Source organism: Rhinichthys klamathensis, unplaced genomic scaffold (genome assembly GCF_029890125.1).
Source record: "Rhinichthys klamathensis goyatoka isolate OS25496 unplaced genomic scaffold, OSU_Roscu_1.1 h1tg000098l_1, whole genome shotgun sequence".
In the NCBI taxonomy this organism is placed as follows: Eukaryota; Metazoa; Chordata; class Actinopteri; order Cypriniformes; family Leuciscidae; genus Rhinichthys; species Rhinichthys klamathensis.
In genome coordinates, this window is record NW_026606637.1 from 3,140,799 (window position 1) to 3,160,206 (window position 19,408).

At 38.1% G+C, this 19,408-nt stretch overlaps 1 protein-coding gene across 3 annotated transcripts; it reads right to left on the reverse strand.

The window, feature by feature from the left end:
* Positions 1–3,485: 3,485 nt before the first annotated feature.
* misp (mitotic spindle positioning) lies at positions 3,486–16,136 on the reverse strand. 3 transcript variants are annotated; one of them, XM_056252668.1, is made up of 6 exons: positions 16,037–16,136; positions 15,659–15,829; positions 9,051–11,439; positions 8,141–8,382; positions 4,708–4,746; positions 3,486–4,630 (listed from the first exon to the last, which is right to left on the reverse strand). In XM_056252668.1, exons 2-6 carry the CDS (start codon positions 15,716–15,718, stop codon positions 4,544–4,546), a joined length of 2,817 nt encoding a protein of 938 aa, XP_056108643.1. In that variant the 5' UTR covers positions 15,719–15,829; positions 16,037–16,136; the 3' UTR covers positions 3,486–4,543. The 3 variants fall into 3 exon arrangements, with proteins under 3 accessions (XP_056108643.1, XP_056108645.1, XP_056108644.1); XM_056252670.1 differs by lacking the exons at positions 15,659–15,829; positions 16,037–16,136 and adding an exon at positions 13,317–13,392; XM_056252669.1 differs by lacking the exons at positions 15,659–15,829; positions 16,037–16,136 and adding an exon at positions 12,397–12,473.
* Between the last annotated feature and the right edge of the window lie 3,272 nt (positions 16,137–19,408).

Genomic DNA, 19,408 nt, shown 5'->3' on the forward strand with positions numbered 1-19,408 from the left:
TATGCGGTTGCTAGGGTGTTCTGGATGGTTGCTAAGTGCCTCCACTCAGAAAAGTAACACGTACCATGTGACAGCGATGCTAAGTGCAAGCGCTTATATTTTTGTTATTGGTTCAGCCTTGTCAAGTACTCCGGTCATTTTTTTGAAGTAAACTAGAAATATGACATCCTTGTAAGCGTCTCAATTTACTAGAACTTTCACTAACATTGATTAACATTAATGACACCGACTGCAGCCGGTATATTAAGATGCTGTCACTTTAAGACCTAATGCAACATGACATGACACGGATTTGACACACAATTGATTTTCTCCCAAATCTTTGTTCAAGACCTTTTTTTTTATACTCATTTTAAAACTCATTTGAGACTGTGCTTATGAGGATACTCACCAAAAACGGGCACTCTATATATATATACACTCACCGGCCACTTTATTAGGTACACCTGTCCAACTGCTCGTTAACACTTAATTTCTAAGCAGCCAATCACATGGCGGCAACTCAGTGCATTTAGGCATGTAGACATGGTCAAGACAATCTCCTGCAGTTCAAACCAAGCATCAGTATGGGGAAGAAAGTTGATTTGAGTGACTTTGAACGTGGCATGATTGTTGGTGCCAGAAGGGCTGTGTCATGTTGGTATTTCAGAAACTGCTAATCTACTGGGATTTTCACGCACAACCATCTCTAGGGTTTACAGAGAATGGTCCGAAAAAGAAAAAACATCCAGTGAGCGGCAGTTCTGTGGGCGGAAATGCCTTGTTGATGCCAGAGGTCAGAGGAGAATGGCCAGACTGGTTCGAGCTGATAGAAGGGCAACAGTGACTGAAATAACCACTCGTTACAACCGAGGTATGCAGCAAAGCATTTGTGAAGCCACAACATGCACAACCTTGAGGCGGATGGGCTACAACAGCAGAAGACTCCACCGGGTACCACTCATCTCCACTACAAATAGGAAAAAGAGGCTACAATTTGCAAGAGCTCACCAAAATTGAACAGTTGAAGACTGGAAAAATGTTGCCTGGTCTGATGAGTCTCGATTTCTGTTGAGACATTCAGATGTTAGAGTCAGAATTTGGCGTAAACAGAATGAGAACATGGAACCATCATGCCTTGTTACCACTGTGCAGGCTGGTGGTGGTGGTGTAATGGTGTGGGGGATGTTTTCCTGGCACACTTTAGGCCCCTTAGTGCCAATTGGGCATCGTTTAAATGCCACGGCCTACCTGAGCATTGTTTCTGACCATGTCCATCCCTTTATGGCCACCATGTACCCATCCTCTGATGGCTACTTCCACCATGTCACAAAGCTCTAATCATTTCAAATTGGTTTCTTGAACATGACAATGAGTTCACTGTACTAACATGGCCTCCACAGTCACCAGATCTCAACCCAATAGAGCATCTTTGGGATGTGGTGGAACGGGAGATTCGCATCATGGATGTGCAGCCGACAAATCTGCGGCAACTGTGTGATGCCATCATGTCAATATGGACCAAACTCCCTGAGGAATGCTTCCAGCACCTTGTTGAATCTATGCCACGAAGAATTGAGGCAGTTCTGAAGGCAAAAGGGGGTCCAACCCATTACTAGCATGGGGTACCTAATAAAGTGGCCGGTGAGTGTATATATATATATATCAAATATTCTCAAATCAAATATTTACATTTTTTTAGCAAGTAAAAAGGCCCCTTTTATATAATTGTAAAATGTCCAACTTCAGGTTGTAGTGCATGTGTATTTTTGCTGTAAAATCTCTCACGATATGAAAACATAAGAATAACTGATATTTTTAGGAAGCAACTTTAAGGTGTCTACAGAATAAAGCCATAAATATTTTGGTATATTCCAAATATTGGAATATATTCCAATATTCCATATAGCATAAAGTAAAAAATAAACTTCCAAAAATAAAGCCACCTTGAAAAATATTCACTGTAGTAAAAAAGTGTGACAACTAGCCCCAGTCTTTCCATATTATTGGCATTAATGTTCCATGGAAATAAAGAGAAAGAGAACAACAGTACAAGCTGAAGTAGGCCTATGTTGTCTTTACATGGCACAAAGATTAAGATTGATCATCTTCTAAATCAAAATGATAAATGCTGAATAAAATATGTCATCTCACTGATTACACAATAGCAGATGTTATGCAATTACACTCATGCATTTGAATGCCAGTACAGGCTAATATGAAAATTGATGTTAATATACAGAAAAAAAATCTCACGATATACTCACAGGATTTGATCCACTGGAAATGGATTTTAATTGATGTGAAAGCGTGGTAAGCCCCGCTTGGCATTGAACTTAGTTTAAATCAGGATAGAAGCTGTGTGATTTAAGTGAAAGTGATTTTAAAAGGAAACGTGCTGCTGCTTGTAAATGCATCTACTGTACCATGAGATTCCCTCAATTTCACCTCGGAGAGCATAAAAACACAAAGTGTGATATCAATACACAAGGGTTCGTTCAGAGGTGGTTTTGAGTCTTGTCTAGCGTCTGTGGTTTTATTTAATCTGTTCTGCTGTTGTGTAGACATATTTATGACACTGCCATTGAATTACCAAACAATTAAGCAAATTACGTTGCAAGCATTTAGAAAAATCATGTTAATAGAGTTTATTCACTAGGGGGCGCTGTAGTGCCATAGTCATACATGTGCTGGCATTCAAAGAAACAACAACAACAGAACCCAGTAGCACCTCAATGCAGTACATAAGATCCACAGGGAGGAGTCGGATCAAGATCCGAGGGGTGGAGATGGGTAGGATTAGGGGTGGGTTTAGGGATTAGGGGTGTGTTTAGGGATCAGGGGGCGGAGATGGGTAGGTTTAGGTATATGTAAGGTGGGAGGAGTTGGATCTGGATCCGACTCCTCCCCGTGGATTTCATGTTCTGCAGTGAGGACCATCTCACAGAACCACCACATTTAACTTGAATGAATTTAACAGAAATATTGGACATAGGTATTCATTAGATGGACTGGAGCCTGAGACCATGTGAAGAAAAGATTATTTTTCAGATTTTGACAGTGCTAAATTAGTCGGATGAGAATATTGGTGGAACTTGTTAACATAGTAGTTAGCAAACAAGTCGAGATACTCAGTTGTTTTGCACTTTTTGCAGATTATAAATGTATAATTTGATTGTTTGTTTTTTGTTATCTAACTTTTTTTCCCACAATAACTAGACTATTGTTTTCCAACCTTTTCTGTCTTATGTGTCCCAACAAATTAATAAGGCTCAAGTACACCTTCATAAACACCAAACATTCAGCATATACTTAAAGTCAGCCATTATTGATGTTGAAAAAAAGAAATAATAATAAAAAATAATACTGATTGTAAAAAGCGACTCAGCAAATGTATAAAGCCCTATTTCCTTTCCTTTTCCATTATGTTTGATTTCCTTAAAAGTGAGAAGTGATAAAAGTGTCTGAAAAAGTGATATCATAAAATTTCTCTTTCGCTTAAAACCTTTTGCAGTACCACTGGTTGGGAATCACTCTCCAGTCTCTTGACTCTTGTAGCAAATCTTATATTATACAAAAATGTAATAAATATTTTTGACTAAATGAAACATCTCTACTAAAATCAAGCATTTTATTAAATATTTTGAATATTAGTGTATTATCATTATTTTTATTATTAGGTTAACAACACATAATACATCTATTAAGTTAATTTTGATATACCAGACTATTATTGAAACAAAACTCTTCTGAGTGATGATGACATAACTTACAATGTATAATCTTTAAGTAGATTGGACTTTTTTTTCTTTAAAAAAAGACAATTCTCATATCACATTTACAATACTGCAAAAATCTCCAGAGCAACTTTTTGAATCTTCAAAATTCAATACAAAATGAATATTCTATTAATATTTTACATTTTTCAGTTAAAAGCAAGATTCAATATTAGTTCAAAGCGGAGACCTTTGTTAGATCAACAGGCTTGTGTGTGTTAATGAGTTCATGTCCAGGTCCAGATTTCTTAGGCCCTCCTCTTTACGTAGGAACCTGGCTCTGTGATTATACTTTTCTTCATTTGTTTTATTCCTCATATAAAAAGCAGGCTGACCTATCAATTTAAGCACTGATGAAGGTCATTGAAAAATCTGCACTATACAGTTTGATGTTTTATTTTCATTTTTTATAAATGTGTATTTTTTTTAAGAATAAAGAATGATAGTTAAATGTTACTGTTAATCTACTGGGCGGAGAAAGAGATAAAGAAAGTTTTCATTATTGCATTTGCAAGAGCTTCTCTGTAGAAGCGAATGCATACAATTCACCCCAAGCAGGCAAGATGCTCTCCACACCTACACTATTTCCACCATGCCAGTTGATTCTAAACAGCCAGCAAAACTGTGAATGAGATGCCCATCCATGTTTCACGTTCATTGACTTTATATGGTGAGGTGGCGCAAGTAGTGTGTCTGTAAGTGAAATATGGTATTAAAACTAGTCCATTAAGTCATCCTTGTCTGAAGATGATTTCAGGTGTGCATCCTGTTAGGTCGATGACGATTCATTAGCTCTCCTGGTTGGCGTACATGCCAGCCTCCCACTGCAGGGCTCGTTGGTTTTTATGCCTTGTTACACGGGTGGCCTCTACGACCTGCGGAGAAACCACTGTTACACAACATGATCAAACTCTTTATCAGAGGGCACTTGACATAGAAAACCTCATCTCACCTCGTTATTTACGGCATCAACAGGTTGGATCCCAGCGTACTGAGAGACAATGAGGAAAGAAAAATTTATAAAGAGAAAATTTTTAAACGTCTCTAAATTAGGGATGTCCCGATACCACTTTTTCACTTCCGATACCGATACCGATGCCGCAGCTTTGGCTTTTGCCGATACCGATATTAATCCGATATTTTTAGTTTATTCTTAAACTAATAAAAAATATAGCAATTTTCTCAATTAGCCACCTAAAATATACCTCCTATATAGTCCACAACAACAGTTGATTATGAAAGATTGCCACCCTTTATTCAAACACTACAAAAAAATAAAGAAATATATAAATGAAAGAAAATACAGATACTTCAGTACTTAAAGCTAGCTAGCTACCAACAGGTTTAAAGTTAAAACAATTTAAACAGCAGCATTCTACATTGTAAATACCAGTACAGTTTTTGTTTTTTAAATCAAGTAGAATTTCTATAACTGTGTGTTAAACTGATTATCACTCTTGTGTGTGTTAAACACAATCTACTTAATACAGACAGCTTCATTATAAAGATAAACAACAAATCCCCAAAATATATGATCATAATCTATGACAAAAATGCTATTATAAACTAGATTAGTGGATAATACAACATTGCTCTTCTTATTGTTGTAAAATACATTCATGAAAAACAAGGGTAACAAAAATGAAAAAGATAATTATTTTAGATATAGCTAAATCTGCTATAAAATTGAGACATGTTTTAAGTGTATTGCACAGCTATTTAATGAGGCAGCAACATTAATAATTATTAATGTTAATAAGCTTTAATTGCGTCACTGCATTATGATATGAAAGGCTTCAATACAGTGCGGCACAAAGCGCGTATGCGCATCCCGAGCGGAGAATGATGCGCTTGAAGCCACGTGGAGTTACAGCACGCAGCGCGTCGAGTCCGCTTTGAAAAGTTCAAAGCACAACGGAGATACATATTGATGGACAGTGTATTATACAGTATCTATCTATGCAATCGTTTATTGAGCCTTTTCTTTTAACAGTTTTAAATTTTAGTTACTGTGCGCGTGAAGAACAATTATAGTGCTCTGACTCTAGTGTTGTGATCAAACCCTATGGATCAAACCGACAGCGTCCGACACCCGGTAGAGAGTAACACGATTGAGTTACAGGCTACAGCAATAAAGTCCAGCAAGATAAAGTTGTTATATGCGAAAACATAGACCTTTATCTTACAGATCAAGTATAATAGTATTAACATTGAATCATCTTGAAGATAGTTTCATCATTGACTGTAACCGAACGCGACGCGCTGTTTGAATGCTGAATGGAGAATGACTGACAGCCGCGAGAGGGAAAAGTTTACGTGATCTTGAATTTAATGACTTAAATATTAATTTCTATCTCACATAATGGCTTCAGAACACTTATAATAGAGTGCACGAAAACGTTATGGTACTTTAGAATGTTTTTTTGCCTTTTGTGGGGCTTAACAATAACACATAATAGTATACCCACAATATCGGATTTGGATCGGCCTCGTCTGATCGATGTCTGATCGATACCCGATCCCGCAAAAATGGCAGTATCGGAGCCGATACCGATCCTGAGTATCGGATCGGGACATCCCTACTCTAAATACATTGTTAAAACTGTATCTATTGTATACACTCACCTAAAGGATTATTAGGAACACCATACTAATACTGTGTTTGACCCCCTTTCGCCTTCAGAACTGCCTTAATTCTACGTGGCATTGATTCAACAAGGTGCTGAAAGCATTCTTTAGAAATGTTGGCCCATATTGATAGGATAGCATCTTGCAGTTGATGGAGATTTGTGGGATGCACATCCAGGGCACGAAGCTCCCGTTCCACCACATCCCAAAGATGCTCTATTGGGTTGAGATCTGGTGACTGTGGGGGCCATTTTACTACAGTGAACTCATTGTCATGTTCAAGAAACCAATTTGAAATGATTCGAGCTTTGTGACATGGTGCATTATCCTGCTGGAAGTAGCCATCAGAGGATGGGTACATGGTGGCCATAAAGGGATGGACATGGTCAGAAACAATGCTCAGGTAGGCCGTGGCATTTAAACAATGCCCAATTGGCACTAAGGGGGCTAAAGTGTGCCAAGAAAACATCCCCCAAACCATTACACCACCACCACCACCAACCTGCACAGTGGTAACAAGGCATGATGGATCCATGTTCTCATTCTGTTTACGCCAAATTCTGACTCTACCATCTGAATATCTCAACAGAAATCGAGACTCATCAGACCAGGCAACATTATTCCAGTCTTCGACTGTCCAATTTTGGTGAGCTCTTGCAAATTGTAGCCTCTTTTTCCTCGAGTGGTACCCGGTGGGGTCTTCTGCTGTTGTAGCCCATCCGCCTGCGTGCTGTGGCTTCACAAATGCTATGCTGCATACCTCGGTTGTAACGAGTGGTTATTTCAGTCAAAGTTGCTCTTCTATCAGCTTGAATCAGTCGGCCCATTCTCCTCTGACCTCTAGCATCAACAAGGCATTTTCGCCCACAGGACTACCGCATACGGGATGTTTTTCCCTTTTCACACCATTCTTTGTAAACCCTAGAAATGGTTGTGCGTGAAAATCCCAGTAACTGAGCAGATTGTGAAATACTCAGACTGGCACCAACAACCATGCCACGCTCAAAATAGCTTAAATCACCTTTCTTTCCCATTCTGGCATTCAGTTTGGAGTTCAGGAGATTGTCTTGACCAGGACCACACCCCTAAATGCATTGAAGCAACTGCCATGTGATTGGTTGATTAGATAATTCCATTAATGAGAAATTGAACAGGTGTTCCTAATAATCCTTTAGGTGAGTGTATATGTATTTTAATAAATATATTATTCAAAGATATATTACTTTTTTCTTCCTTGGATTTGGAATTCGGGATGACATTAAAGGGATAGTTCACCCAAAAATGAAAATTACCCCATGATTTACTCCCCCTCAAGCCATCCTAGGTGTATATGACAAAAGCTAGTTATTTTAGTCGATGAAGGTTTAAATATGGGTATTTTTCTTACACAAACGCATCACTTCACTTCAGAAGGCCTTAATTAATCCACCAGAGCCGTGTGGAGCACTTTTATCATGGATGGATGCACTTTGATGGAATATACAGCCATTCACTGCCATTATAAAGCTTGGAAGAGCCAGGACATGATTTATGTTTTAATATAACTCCGATTGTATTCATCTGAAAGAAGAATGTCATATACACCTAGGATGACTTGAGGGTGAGTAAATCATCGGCTAATTTTCATTTTTGGGTGAACTATCCCTTTTAGGTGATTACATGATGGCACAATTTAAATTTTTTGGATGAACTATCCCTTTAAGTGCTATTTACTTAGGAGCTTTGTGATATCAAACTGTTTCCTGAAAGAAACTTACTGCACTTTCTTCCAGCTTCAGTTTGACACGTCTGTCCTCAAAGTCCTTTAGCAGTGTCTCAGTCAGACCTTTCTGGGAGACAGGTGATGACACATCGGCAAGTGTGCTCAAGGGATTGATGGGGGTTGCTCGGGAAACAGTTGGGGACATAGGTTTTGGGCTTCCCCATGGCTGGGGTGTCATAATTGACATAGAGGGCAGTCTGGAACTGGGTCGTTGTGAGGACAACTGTAGACTTTTATCTGGAGAGATAAAGCAAAACAAGAGATTATGATTATGATCCATTCACCTACTTAAACAAGTCATTCATTTCCCAATTCCTTTTCTCTGGATTACAGTTAAAATGTTTGAATACTGTTTCATGTTTTCCACTGAGCATTTTTTTTAAATAAATACATCTGAACATACAATACTATATATCTGTTGAAATGTAGGTCTCAATTTCATTGTGGATACAGATTCTGTACTGATAAGTGTACTATAACCTTGGCCTGACATGAATCCATGGTTTATTTGTAGAGGGCCAAGCACCAGCACAAATTATATCAGAAAACAAGACATAGCATGTATGCATTGGATTGTCTGAAAAACAGTCTTTAACTTGAAATGTGCATTTACATCCATAAAGTAAATGATTAATCATTCTTCAGTGAAGCAGAATGCCATGTCATGTCCAAAGTTCAGAAACTAAGTTGGCAATTCTTTTTTCATTCCTTGGTGCTGCTGACATCCATAAACATTTAACACTTAAGTTAATCAGTTAGCTATAAACAAGAAAGTTATGAAATGCATTTGCCCCAAACATTGAACAGAATAATAAGACAATAGTGCCTATATGCAGTCCCCCTTTGCCCATTTGTTATGTTTATGTTGGCCATGTATTGAGTGCAGTGAGACTGAACAGTTTTACCTGCCATGGATAATCGAGAGACAGAGAAAGTGTCCAGACTCCAGGAATAAGGGTAACTATAATCAGTCTTCTTTTCTGGAAATACAGAATCCACTTCTGCTATGTCCCCATGTGGAGTTTGTGGTGAGAATACAGTTTCCGCACTACTATATAATGGAGATCTGGGTTCAGAGGAAGTAGGCACTGAAGTCTTGGGTGCTGAGGTGAGTACTGAGAAAGACTCTCTCAGATCTTGGAGCTCTTGTTCACGCCTGAGGTCCTCTTCAATTTCCTGGCGGATGCTGTCTGGGGCATTCTGCATTTTGGGGCTCCAGTTGGTGTGCTCAAGCTGAGATCTCCTTGTAGGAGTGTACCAACTATTTTTTGTGGGATCCAGTGGGGACGGAATATTTGGAGAGTATAATCTGTTCTTTCCTAACATGCTGTTGTCGTTTTCTGCAATCCAGGGTGGCTCTTTTTCTGTTATGAGGTTATTGGTTTGGCAGTCAACACCATTTTCTTTATATACCCTTACTTCAGAATGGTTGTTTTCCTCAGAATATGCACTCGTTTGGGCTTGGTTTCCAAAAGTGCTGCTGTCAGTGTTTCTTTGAACCATAGATTCATCAGGATGTCGATGAGGACAGCAAGGCGAAAGAACCTCCTTTGAATCTGAGATGTCACCTTCATCTACTAGTACAGGTTGCTCTGTAATCCACATGTCATTTTCAGAGACTGCTATTTGCTCTACATCATTTGAGAGACTTTCTCTTAAACTTGTCCTCATAGATGTGATTACAATTTCATCGGGTTGTGAATCAAATGACTTCTTGTCCTGTACTTGGTTCTCTCGAATATGGTGACTTGAAACACGTTGCGTGTTATGTCTCTGTTTCTCAAGTTCAAGCTCTCTCTGAATAAGGAAACTCACTCTGTTTGTTTCTTTGGCTTTTGCAGCTTTCACCTGTGAAGACGACAAGGTCAGAATTGGTTTTGTCCTAATCTCCACCATCTCTGAATTGTCTGAGCGCAAGATACCCCTTGATCGCCTTAGACTCTCTTCACGTTGTTGGGAAATTCTGATTTCCCTTTGAATGGGAGTCTCATCTGCACTAAGCATTGTCAAGCTACTTCCCATCTCTGAAATGGAAGGTTCGTTCGAAATGCTCCAATTATTGGCGTAGCCTTCACTTCGGTCACCAAGACCAGAATCAACATCATCTATGGCACCACTCAGAACACCATCTTCTGTAGCCTCAGTCACAGTTACAGTCTTTACTTCTGCCTCTTGTTGTGTTGCTAGTGGGATCTGCTTCTCCTCTAGGCTGTTCTCTTTGCTTACTTGTTTTGTAGTGAAGATGTTGGCTGTTGAGGATAGAGATTGTCCTCGCAATTTAGGGGAGTAAGGAATCGGCTGAGAGCTCTGTAGGAAGGGGTTCTGTTTTGATCTTTCCATCATTAAAAACTGCTTTCGTGCTGCATTGAAATCAATTTGCTCATTGTCTATGGTGCCAGGCTCAACCCTGGCCTGTTCGGTCTTTGCACTCACTGGTTTGTAGCGTAGACTAAACCCATCCAGGAGCCTTTGTGGCATGTTACTGAGGTCTAGATTTTCCAAGGCACTCCACTGCTCTTTAAGGGCAGGGCTATTCTTGGGTGCCTGATTCCGGATGATCTCAATTCGATCTTGATTTTCCTCCTCTTCATTCACTGTGGAGGCATCCCTCACTCTGTAAAGGTCATCTCCGTTAGTTTCTTCGAATAGCCTTCCAGGTCTCTTTTCCTCTGTGTACGTCTGCAGTTTAAATGTGCTCTTCTCCTTCAAGGTATTCAGTTTGGCCTGTCTTTTTGGAGAAATCATGTAGACTTCATTCATCTCTGCTTCTGGGCTTGCTGGGTCATCTACGAAGGAATAGAACCCAACATGTGAGCCTGTGCTGCTGGCAGTTCCAGGGCTGCTGGGGTTGCTTGGGGTACTGGCCATCCAGTCCTCACTGTCACTTCCATCCTCAGACACAGACACTTGTCGAGCCTGGACCATCATGTCTGGGGTGCTTTTACCACTGCCAGATGACCCCTTCAGAGTGGGCTGCATGCCTGTTACTGTTATGCTTTCCAAACTGAACCTGAGAGAGTCACCCTCCTCACTGCTACTCCACGTGTTCTCTAGCGACTGTGGTTGACCAGTAGGGCTCAATATGGAGCGCAAATCCGACTGCTCTAGCTTAGGGGAGAAGGGCTTTATTACCCAACGCTTTGGGTTGCTGGTCATGGGGACTGGTGGATGGTTTGGGGCAGGCCTGGGAAGTAGAGGTCTCAGAGAAGGACGGGGATGAATCACAGCCTGCTCCTCTAATGAGGGGGGTGTGCATGAATCATATGGGTTGACTGTCACAGTTGATGCCTGTCTCTGGGTAACAACAAAGAAACGAAAGAAAACAGATTTACTACTGGAGCGTGTGGAGAGTATCAGATGTTTGACACATATTGTGTGTAGTGTGTAAGTAAAAGTGACTAAGTATCTCCAGATATGTAACATGCAAGGTTTAAGATGTCTGAGCTTAAAAGGTTAAGCAAGTTGTGTCTAATGAGTGAAAAACATTTACAATGTACATTTAGAACTTCTATGAAACATTTTACACACATTACATTAAACAGAAAGTCATGATAATTTAAAACTGTAAAAAATATAATGCATAGAGGGAGATAATACACTTTCACTTTCAATACACTTGCCCTTTGTGAAAATACACCATAGTTCTTGCAGAGTAACCATGTTTTAACTGTGGTATTTTGTAAAATTTGGTTTAATTTCTTTATGTTGATGGCTAATTCCAAGCTATCACAGTTTTATAATAACTGTTATTTTAGTGGAAACTATGGTTACTATGGTCAACTTTACAACTGACATAATTGTTATACAATGCATTTCCATGACTGTTTAGAATGAACATTTCCTCAATTTACAAAAAAATATTTCCTTACTATAGTACAATCATGGTAAATTGATATAGTTTCATCAACTCAGCCTACTATTCAGCTGAAAAACAATGTTTCTGTTTGCCTTTTTTTACAGTATAAAAAGACCCATCTTCTACTTTGTATTAAGACATCTGTCTGTATCTCTGTAGTAAGAATTTACATATTAAATTATAAAAATGCAGTAAATGGGTTATTTAAAAGCTATACATTTTATGATTTTTAATAATACAATTAGTACATTTTTAATAAACCTATAAAAACTAAATTTGTATAATAATTTCTGATGATTTAATCTAATTTAGGTCTAATAACTTCTGATGAAAAAAGTATTTGAAAATGTATACAGCTTCAGATGGTGTGAAAGGTTTAAAAAGCTGTCACTCACCTCAAGTTATTGAAGAGATTTGTAATATTCTATAATTTATATAAAATAATTTAGCATTGCGGGAAAAACAGTTACTGCATCAAAACAATAGATAAGACTGTCTACTCTGAACAAGCTTACGTAGTTGTAAGGGAGTTTTGCTTACTGCTAGTGGGTGCCAATATGTGACATTGTGAACTGTGAACCGCTGATAAACTGATTTCCTGGAAACCGCTGCTCTGCCTATGCTGATTGGCTCAGACTGTTTGAGGGGTGTCCCAAAATGTGCATAAAATGTACTGTAGCTTTACAGTGTGTTGACCAAAGCATAGAATCATGCAAGTCATGTTACAGGGAGTCTTTACCAAATACAAGCTTTTTTATTATTATTATTATTTTTTCATATGTACCCACTAGATTAGAGCTTCATTTCCAGATCCAAATGCAATTTCATGAAATTTTAACAACCACTGATAACAGAACAGCCATGTTTTGATAGATGCTCAGTGGAATGTGGAATGGACTCAACATAAAAAGCACATGTAGGTGCACAAGCTGCTCTTTTATTTTCTTTCAGACAGATGCAATCGAAGTACTCTATAAAAAATAATTGCAAGATACATAACCATATTCAACCTGATCAACCTTTAGTGTACAGTGACAATAAAATGGCTGAAAGTGAAAACATTCCCGCCATGAAAAAGATTATAATATTGAGATACGTACTTTTGTCTTTCAGAAAAACGGAATGTTCAGCTACAAAGTTGTACTCTTTTAATTTACTGTTTACATTATATGATTTAGGCATCTTATATATCCTGTCTCTCTTACAAATGATCTCACACCTTTCAAATGTATAAATAAGATTAGCTATTTATTCTAACGTAACAAGACTTTAAAAAAAATACGTTTTAGCCAAAGAAAAAATGACCAACACTCACCCTCTGACATCAGAAGTGGAATCAGAGCCTGTAGTGTCACATGAAGGAGGCACTTCTGTCTTTACTGCACTGACTTGACAAAGTTCAGCTAATATAATATCATATATGCAGACACACCCCACACCCAGACTGAAGGAGTGCAACAGACTGATAGATTGTGGAATGGGTTTTGAGGAAGAATAGGCACCTGGCAGATTAATATAAAAGCTTATTACTGATCCATCTGTACACAACCATCTGATGGTTAAAATTAGAGATGTTTAACAGGCCTGAATAAATTAATAAACATTCTTGTTAACTACGATGTATCCGTATGGACTGTAGTGAGGATAACAACAACAGTGCAATTAAAATTAAAGCTGAAGCTGTCATTTGAGCTGTGCAGTGAGTTGAGGAAAACACTTGGGTCAGAGCAGATGGATGAGTGTAAAATAAAGAGCATGACACTCATATACATTCCAGACTTTATGGCCAAGCAAAGTCATCCCCAGTAACTTTTTAACTAGTCATGTAAAAAAAAAGAAAAAAAAGTCTATTACAGAGTCCTTTCACTTTTGTGCACAGAGGTTTCTGGGAATTGAAAAATACAAATCCTGACATCTAGTGGATAAGAACCATAAACTAGGGAATGTCAAGCAGGATGGCAGGGTCCATTTACATGACACCATTTTAAACTAAAAACTCGGGCTTAGCCATCATTTCAGAAGTGAGGGGGACAGAAATGTCAGGTGTAATACCAGTTTTTATCTGACCTTTGTCTAATTGACAGATTTTTGATTTCATCGCTTGCTTTTAATTAGGTAAGAAATAAAATACATAGCTGAACAATAACCACTAATATCTATAATACATGTTTCTTATATTTTATGACAATTTTATGATTGGTTTATGTACTGTGCATTTGTGCAAGTCCTCATGGATTTTATACAATGTAAAAGTTTGAAACATAACAATTGTTTAATGTTTTTGAAAGTCTCTTCTGCTCACCAAGGCTGCATTTATTTAATAAAAAATGCAGTAAAAACAGTAATATTGTGAAATAGTATTACAATTTAAAATAGATGTTTTCTATGTGAATATATAGTAAACTGTAATTTATTCCTGTGATCAAAGCTGAATTTTCAGCATCATTATACTCATATACATCATATACTTTATTGTCAATAAATACCTTGGAGATGGCCTGAAAAACACACAACCATATATTGTCACATTCGTGTGTTTATTGTCTTCAAGTTGCATCAGTCAAAACATTTCTGTTTTTTTTTATTCAGCTGCTGCTATAGCCAATAGCTGGATGCCTTTGTCCATATAAGTGATTTCCTGGAACGTCATAAGTTATTACTTCTACGAATCCGTTTGGGCTTTCTGTGAGAGAGCGCCCTCCGGCTTTGTGTAAGAAAGAATCATAAATTACATGACAGTGTTAGCGCCCCATAATGTTCATATTGCCTCGTTTTGGAAAAGAATAAAATGATATCATGCATAGACTATCTTGAAATCTCTTTGAATTAAATCTTATTTATTCACATTGGCCTCTATGTGAACACACTTGACCCGCAAAAAATGCGGGGGACGCATTTATGTTTCAGGGGCTGAAAAATGCTAACTTTTAAAAACGGGTTTCAAAATGCAAGTTTTTAAACAATACCGTTATTGTCTCCATGTAAACTACAAAAATGTGGATTTGTGAAAACGGTTATGCCATGCGCATGCGTGTATTACATGTCTAGTCTATAGATAGGCACGTACTGATAGATAGGCACAAAGTGACCGTCAACTACTGGCATTGCTTGCATAAAACAGCGTTTTTAATAGTTTTCGTGGATACGTGTGAAAGGGATCACTTTGACAACGTTGTAGTCAGGACGCGAAAAACGCAATGGAAAGACTTTTCTGTTTTTAGTACATCGCTGTAAGTTAATTAAAAAATTATAATGTTTATTTATATGCGTTAAAAAAATTACAATATTTTCTAAGTTTTTTTTTTTTTTTTAGGTAAATATTTCTTTGCCAAACCACTTTAAAATGTATTAGATAAAAATAAAGTACAATGCACAAGTATTTGACTTGACTGGGTACATCAACAATGAACATATTTTTAGCTATTTAATAAAAGCATTAAAATACTAAAACACAAAAATACACTAGTATTGTACCATACACATTTATTTTATTTTATTTACAGATGACTGAAATTCCATATATGTATAAAACTTTAAATATTTTGTAAACCTGGTCAAGACAGGCTAGTTTGTCAATTTATTGTTGTAGAATAAAATACTTTTTAAAGCCCTATAACATACAAGCACTTCTTGAAACATGTATTTGTACAACCTTACCTTAAAATCACGATCCAGGCTGTTACACAGCACCTGCCAGGGAGGTGTGTACCTGAACATGCTGCTCGCTGTGCGTCTGAGCTGGTGTTTGCTGCAGTTCTACTTGCTTATTAGAGTTTCACAGGAAAACCCAGCATGCAGTTATCTCAACTCAGTCCGAATGAGTCCAGTCTGTGGAGGAAGTTGGGTTAATGAGGAGAGGGTAAAGTGAAAGGAAGAGGACAATCATTTTCATATAACATAAAATATCAACAATCACCATATCAATTAATGTACAAATACTCTAGTATGTGTCAGATAATACAAAATATTGTATGATACAATATATTTGCAAAGTGTTTTTTAATCTCAAAATAAGATATTCTTCCTCTGACTCACCTCATCTTTTGCAGGCCCATGGATACAGCAAGACCATCGTGCTTAATACCGCTGAAAGATACAATCAAAGCAGGGCCCGGCCTCCCCATCTGTAATTCTGCAGGGTTCAGTCTGGTTTAGACCGCATCAGCCACACTTGACACTTTCCCACCCACCACCCATAAAACTTGTGTTTTGGCTCAATTGCTCTGGTAAAGCCCCTCCTCCAATATGGCTGCATGTGTTGTTTACCGTTCTCAGCCAAACCGAGAAGTATCATCTTTAGCGAAAATGCCAAAAATGTATGTGGGGTGACCTGGCCCATGGTCAAAGATTCAGTGCATGCATGCGTGTCCCTGCTGAGGGCAGGGATACCAGTCTGGAATACTGCTATAATCAGCAACCTTAGAACAAAAGCTGAGAATACCACTCTACTATCCAATAATGCACCTCATAGTTGCTCTCTAGCCTGGTCATTTAGTCATTGACAAAGGAAGTGACAATGCCGCAGTGGCTCTCAGATTAGTTCTGAATGGCAGCAGAGTGGCGTTCCTCAGGTCTCGCTACTAGGCCCGCAACGAGCTTGTATTTTATAAATTAAGAAAAATTCTTTCCTTGCTTAATTCCCTTACTCCTTGACTGTGTTCTTTAAAAATCTACTAGTTTGTGTCAGATGTTGATTCAGTAACCACTCTGATGATTCATCAGACTGATTCAAACTGGCAACTGATAAAAGGCATTCGTTCAGGAGTCATACTACACTTGTCATACTGTATGTTTTCAATTCACTAAAAAGAACTGGCTCATGAGAGACATGTGTTCTTGAATCAGACTATATTGCTATTTGTTTTCGATTCAATAAGAAGAATCAGCTCATACGAATCATGAGTTTGTGAATCAGACTCCACGGGCCATGCTGTATGTTTTTGAATCACTAAAAAGAACTGACTAATTTGTTCCTTAATCAGACTACACTGGTCGTACTGTATGTTGATTTTACATTTAACAACGCTTTTCTCCAACATGACATTTCTTTGCCATTATTTTGCTGTGAACTATATTTGTATTGCATTGCATCCAATACAGACTGCAAACTCACAAAATGAATCTTTTGCTTTTGCTTTGCTTTATAAAAAATGTGGAGAAGGGAGTGCTGGTAGATCCTAAGAAGCACATGGTACATTTGTTGTTACAAAGAAAACAAGACAGACGCAGGGATTTCCGTAAAGCACATCACATTTTAATGTCTCGTTCCAACTCTTTCTACAGCTCTGTCAGGTTGATTAGAAAGCAGACCTTCACAACACACAGACAACAGTGGCAGTAATAGCACACACACTCATTATCAGGAGAACCAATAAGAGAGGGCTGTTCAGACAGGCAGAGAAGTACCCCGTCTGGGCCGCCCATTATCAGTACTCATTAGAACCAGGTTATATGTTCCTACATTGTCCTCTGTTCTATCATGCCTTTGAACTCAGCTTGACATCAAGGGTTAGGGGGTTCAAGCACAGGGACATTATCTAACATGGAAATGTATATGTATATGTAGATATGTGTGATTTTTGTACCTATAAAAGCATGCAACTATACAAAAGAGATACGCCGAGCCCGTGGCCAGACAACAAGGCATTCAGGGGTGAGGAACAAGTCGGAACTGGAATGTTAGTACTGACGGACAGTAAGGTGAGCGGCAAAAGTGTGAGGCAACCGTGAAACTCACAGTGAAGCAAAGACTTTAAAGGAGGAGTCCCAGATGAGGATTGGGGGAAAAGCAGACTGGTTCTTGATCAGCTGAACCATGAATTATAAACTCATAGATGCTGCTTTACATCCCCAAACTGTGTACATGGAGAAGTGAAAATGTGCAAGTGTGTAAACATGAGGAAACAAGATAAACAGTAAGGTTGTTTTTTTTTTGCATTCATGCTGACCTCATTTGGCTCCTGGGCCTCTGAACACACACGCATATTGATTTCCACAGAGCTCATCCCAGTGATTCGGGCAGTTAAACAGATATTACAACTATGTAATTAAAATGGGAGATACATGACACATATTAACTGACATAAATCAAAACACACACTTCATCTAGCACATCTCTACCAGGGCCATATAATTAATTAGTCTAAAATTAGTTCATAATTTGTCATCGAATTAAATCGATGAAGCAAATAATTTACAAAATAAGGTACACAACAGATTTAACATTCATGAAGAAACCCTCCAATGTAACGTAATGTACAATTAAAGGTGCATTTAGTAGTTTGGCGCTAATTCTGAAACATGAAAAAATAAATTGTTTTCGTAAAGTGTCATCTGAACGGTGCACACTCACATGAGATGAAGACTATACTCATAAAAGATGTTTATAAAAGCGTTTTAAGTATGTATATGCTGTACGCTACTAGCATAGTGTTGTTTGGCGATTCAGAGAGCGTAAATTAGACAATAGACACTCTAATAATAATGCTTTAGTGTTGAGAGAAACAAAATATTTTAGACTTTGTAACCTAGGTTCGACTTGTTTTCTGAAATCACATCATGTTGGCCAGTTTCACACATGCTCGGAAAACACTGATTCAAAACAAATGATTTGCAGGCTTCATTAGCAGTGTTTTGAAAGCACCCATCACAACCTGCATGGCCGAAGACGCAGAAAAAGTCTGAAGCCAGAAGACAAGACAAAAAAAAAAAAAGGTGGCATATTACACAAGGTGGGGAAGATTTGATGATGGAGAAAATCCTGATATTTATTCAGAAGTTGGTTCTTTTCTGTTGGACAGCTAAGGGAGTTTATTATTCTGTAGAAGACTGCTTGCTAAAACTCACTAGATTGATAAAACTCGAGATGATTGTGCTAGACCACATCAATAGATAACGCCATTGTGATATCAGACTACTGGATGCACCTTTAATCTTACTAGCAATGGAAAACATGGAAATAAAAAGCAAAATAAATTTAAAATAGCACCGCATTAAACCATAATGCAGTCAATCACCCATCTCTTCAACAAAAACTATGCTTTTTGTTTTTACTGAAGCATTTGGCATCATAGCTACTTTAAGGGCAATTTCAACTATTTTTGTTAACACTTTTTTTTCCCTAAAAGAATCTAAAAAAAGAAGAAAAAAAATCTTCAATACTTGGCATGGTAACCTATTAAACTTTTCCTGTCGCCTTGCCACACTTCCCCTCATTTCATCGGAATAGCTAAGGAAGGGCGGATAGTGTCCTTCCTGTCTTTCCATTCTTGAACTGTTATGATTGTTGTTCAACTGAGAGAGCTTTGCTTATTCTGACACTAGTTTACACGCATGAGGGCTCTTGCATAGGATTGGCTGCAGCAGTTTTCTAATGTCACATGTTGGAAATGAGCTGTCAATGACCCT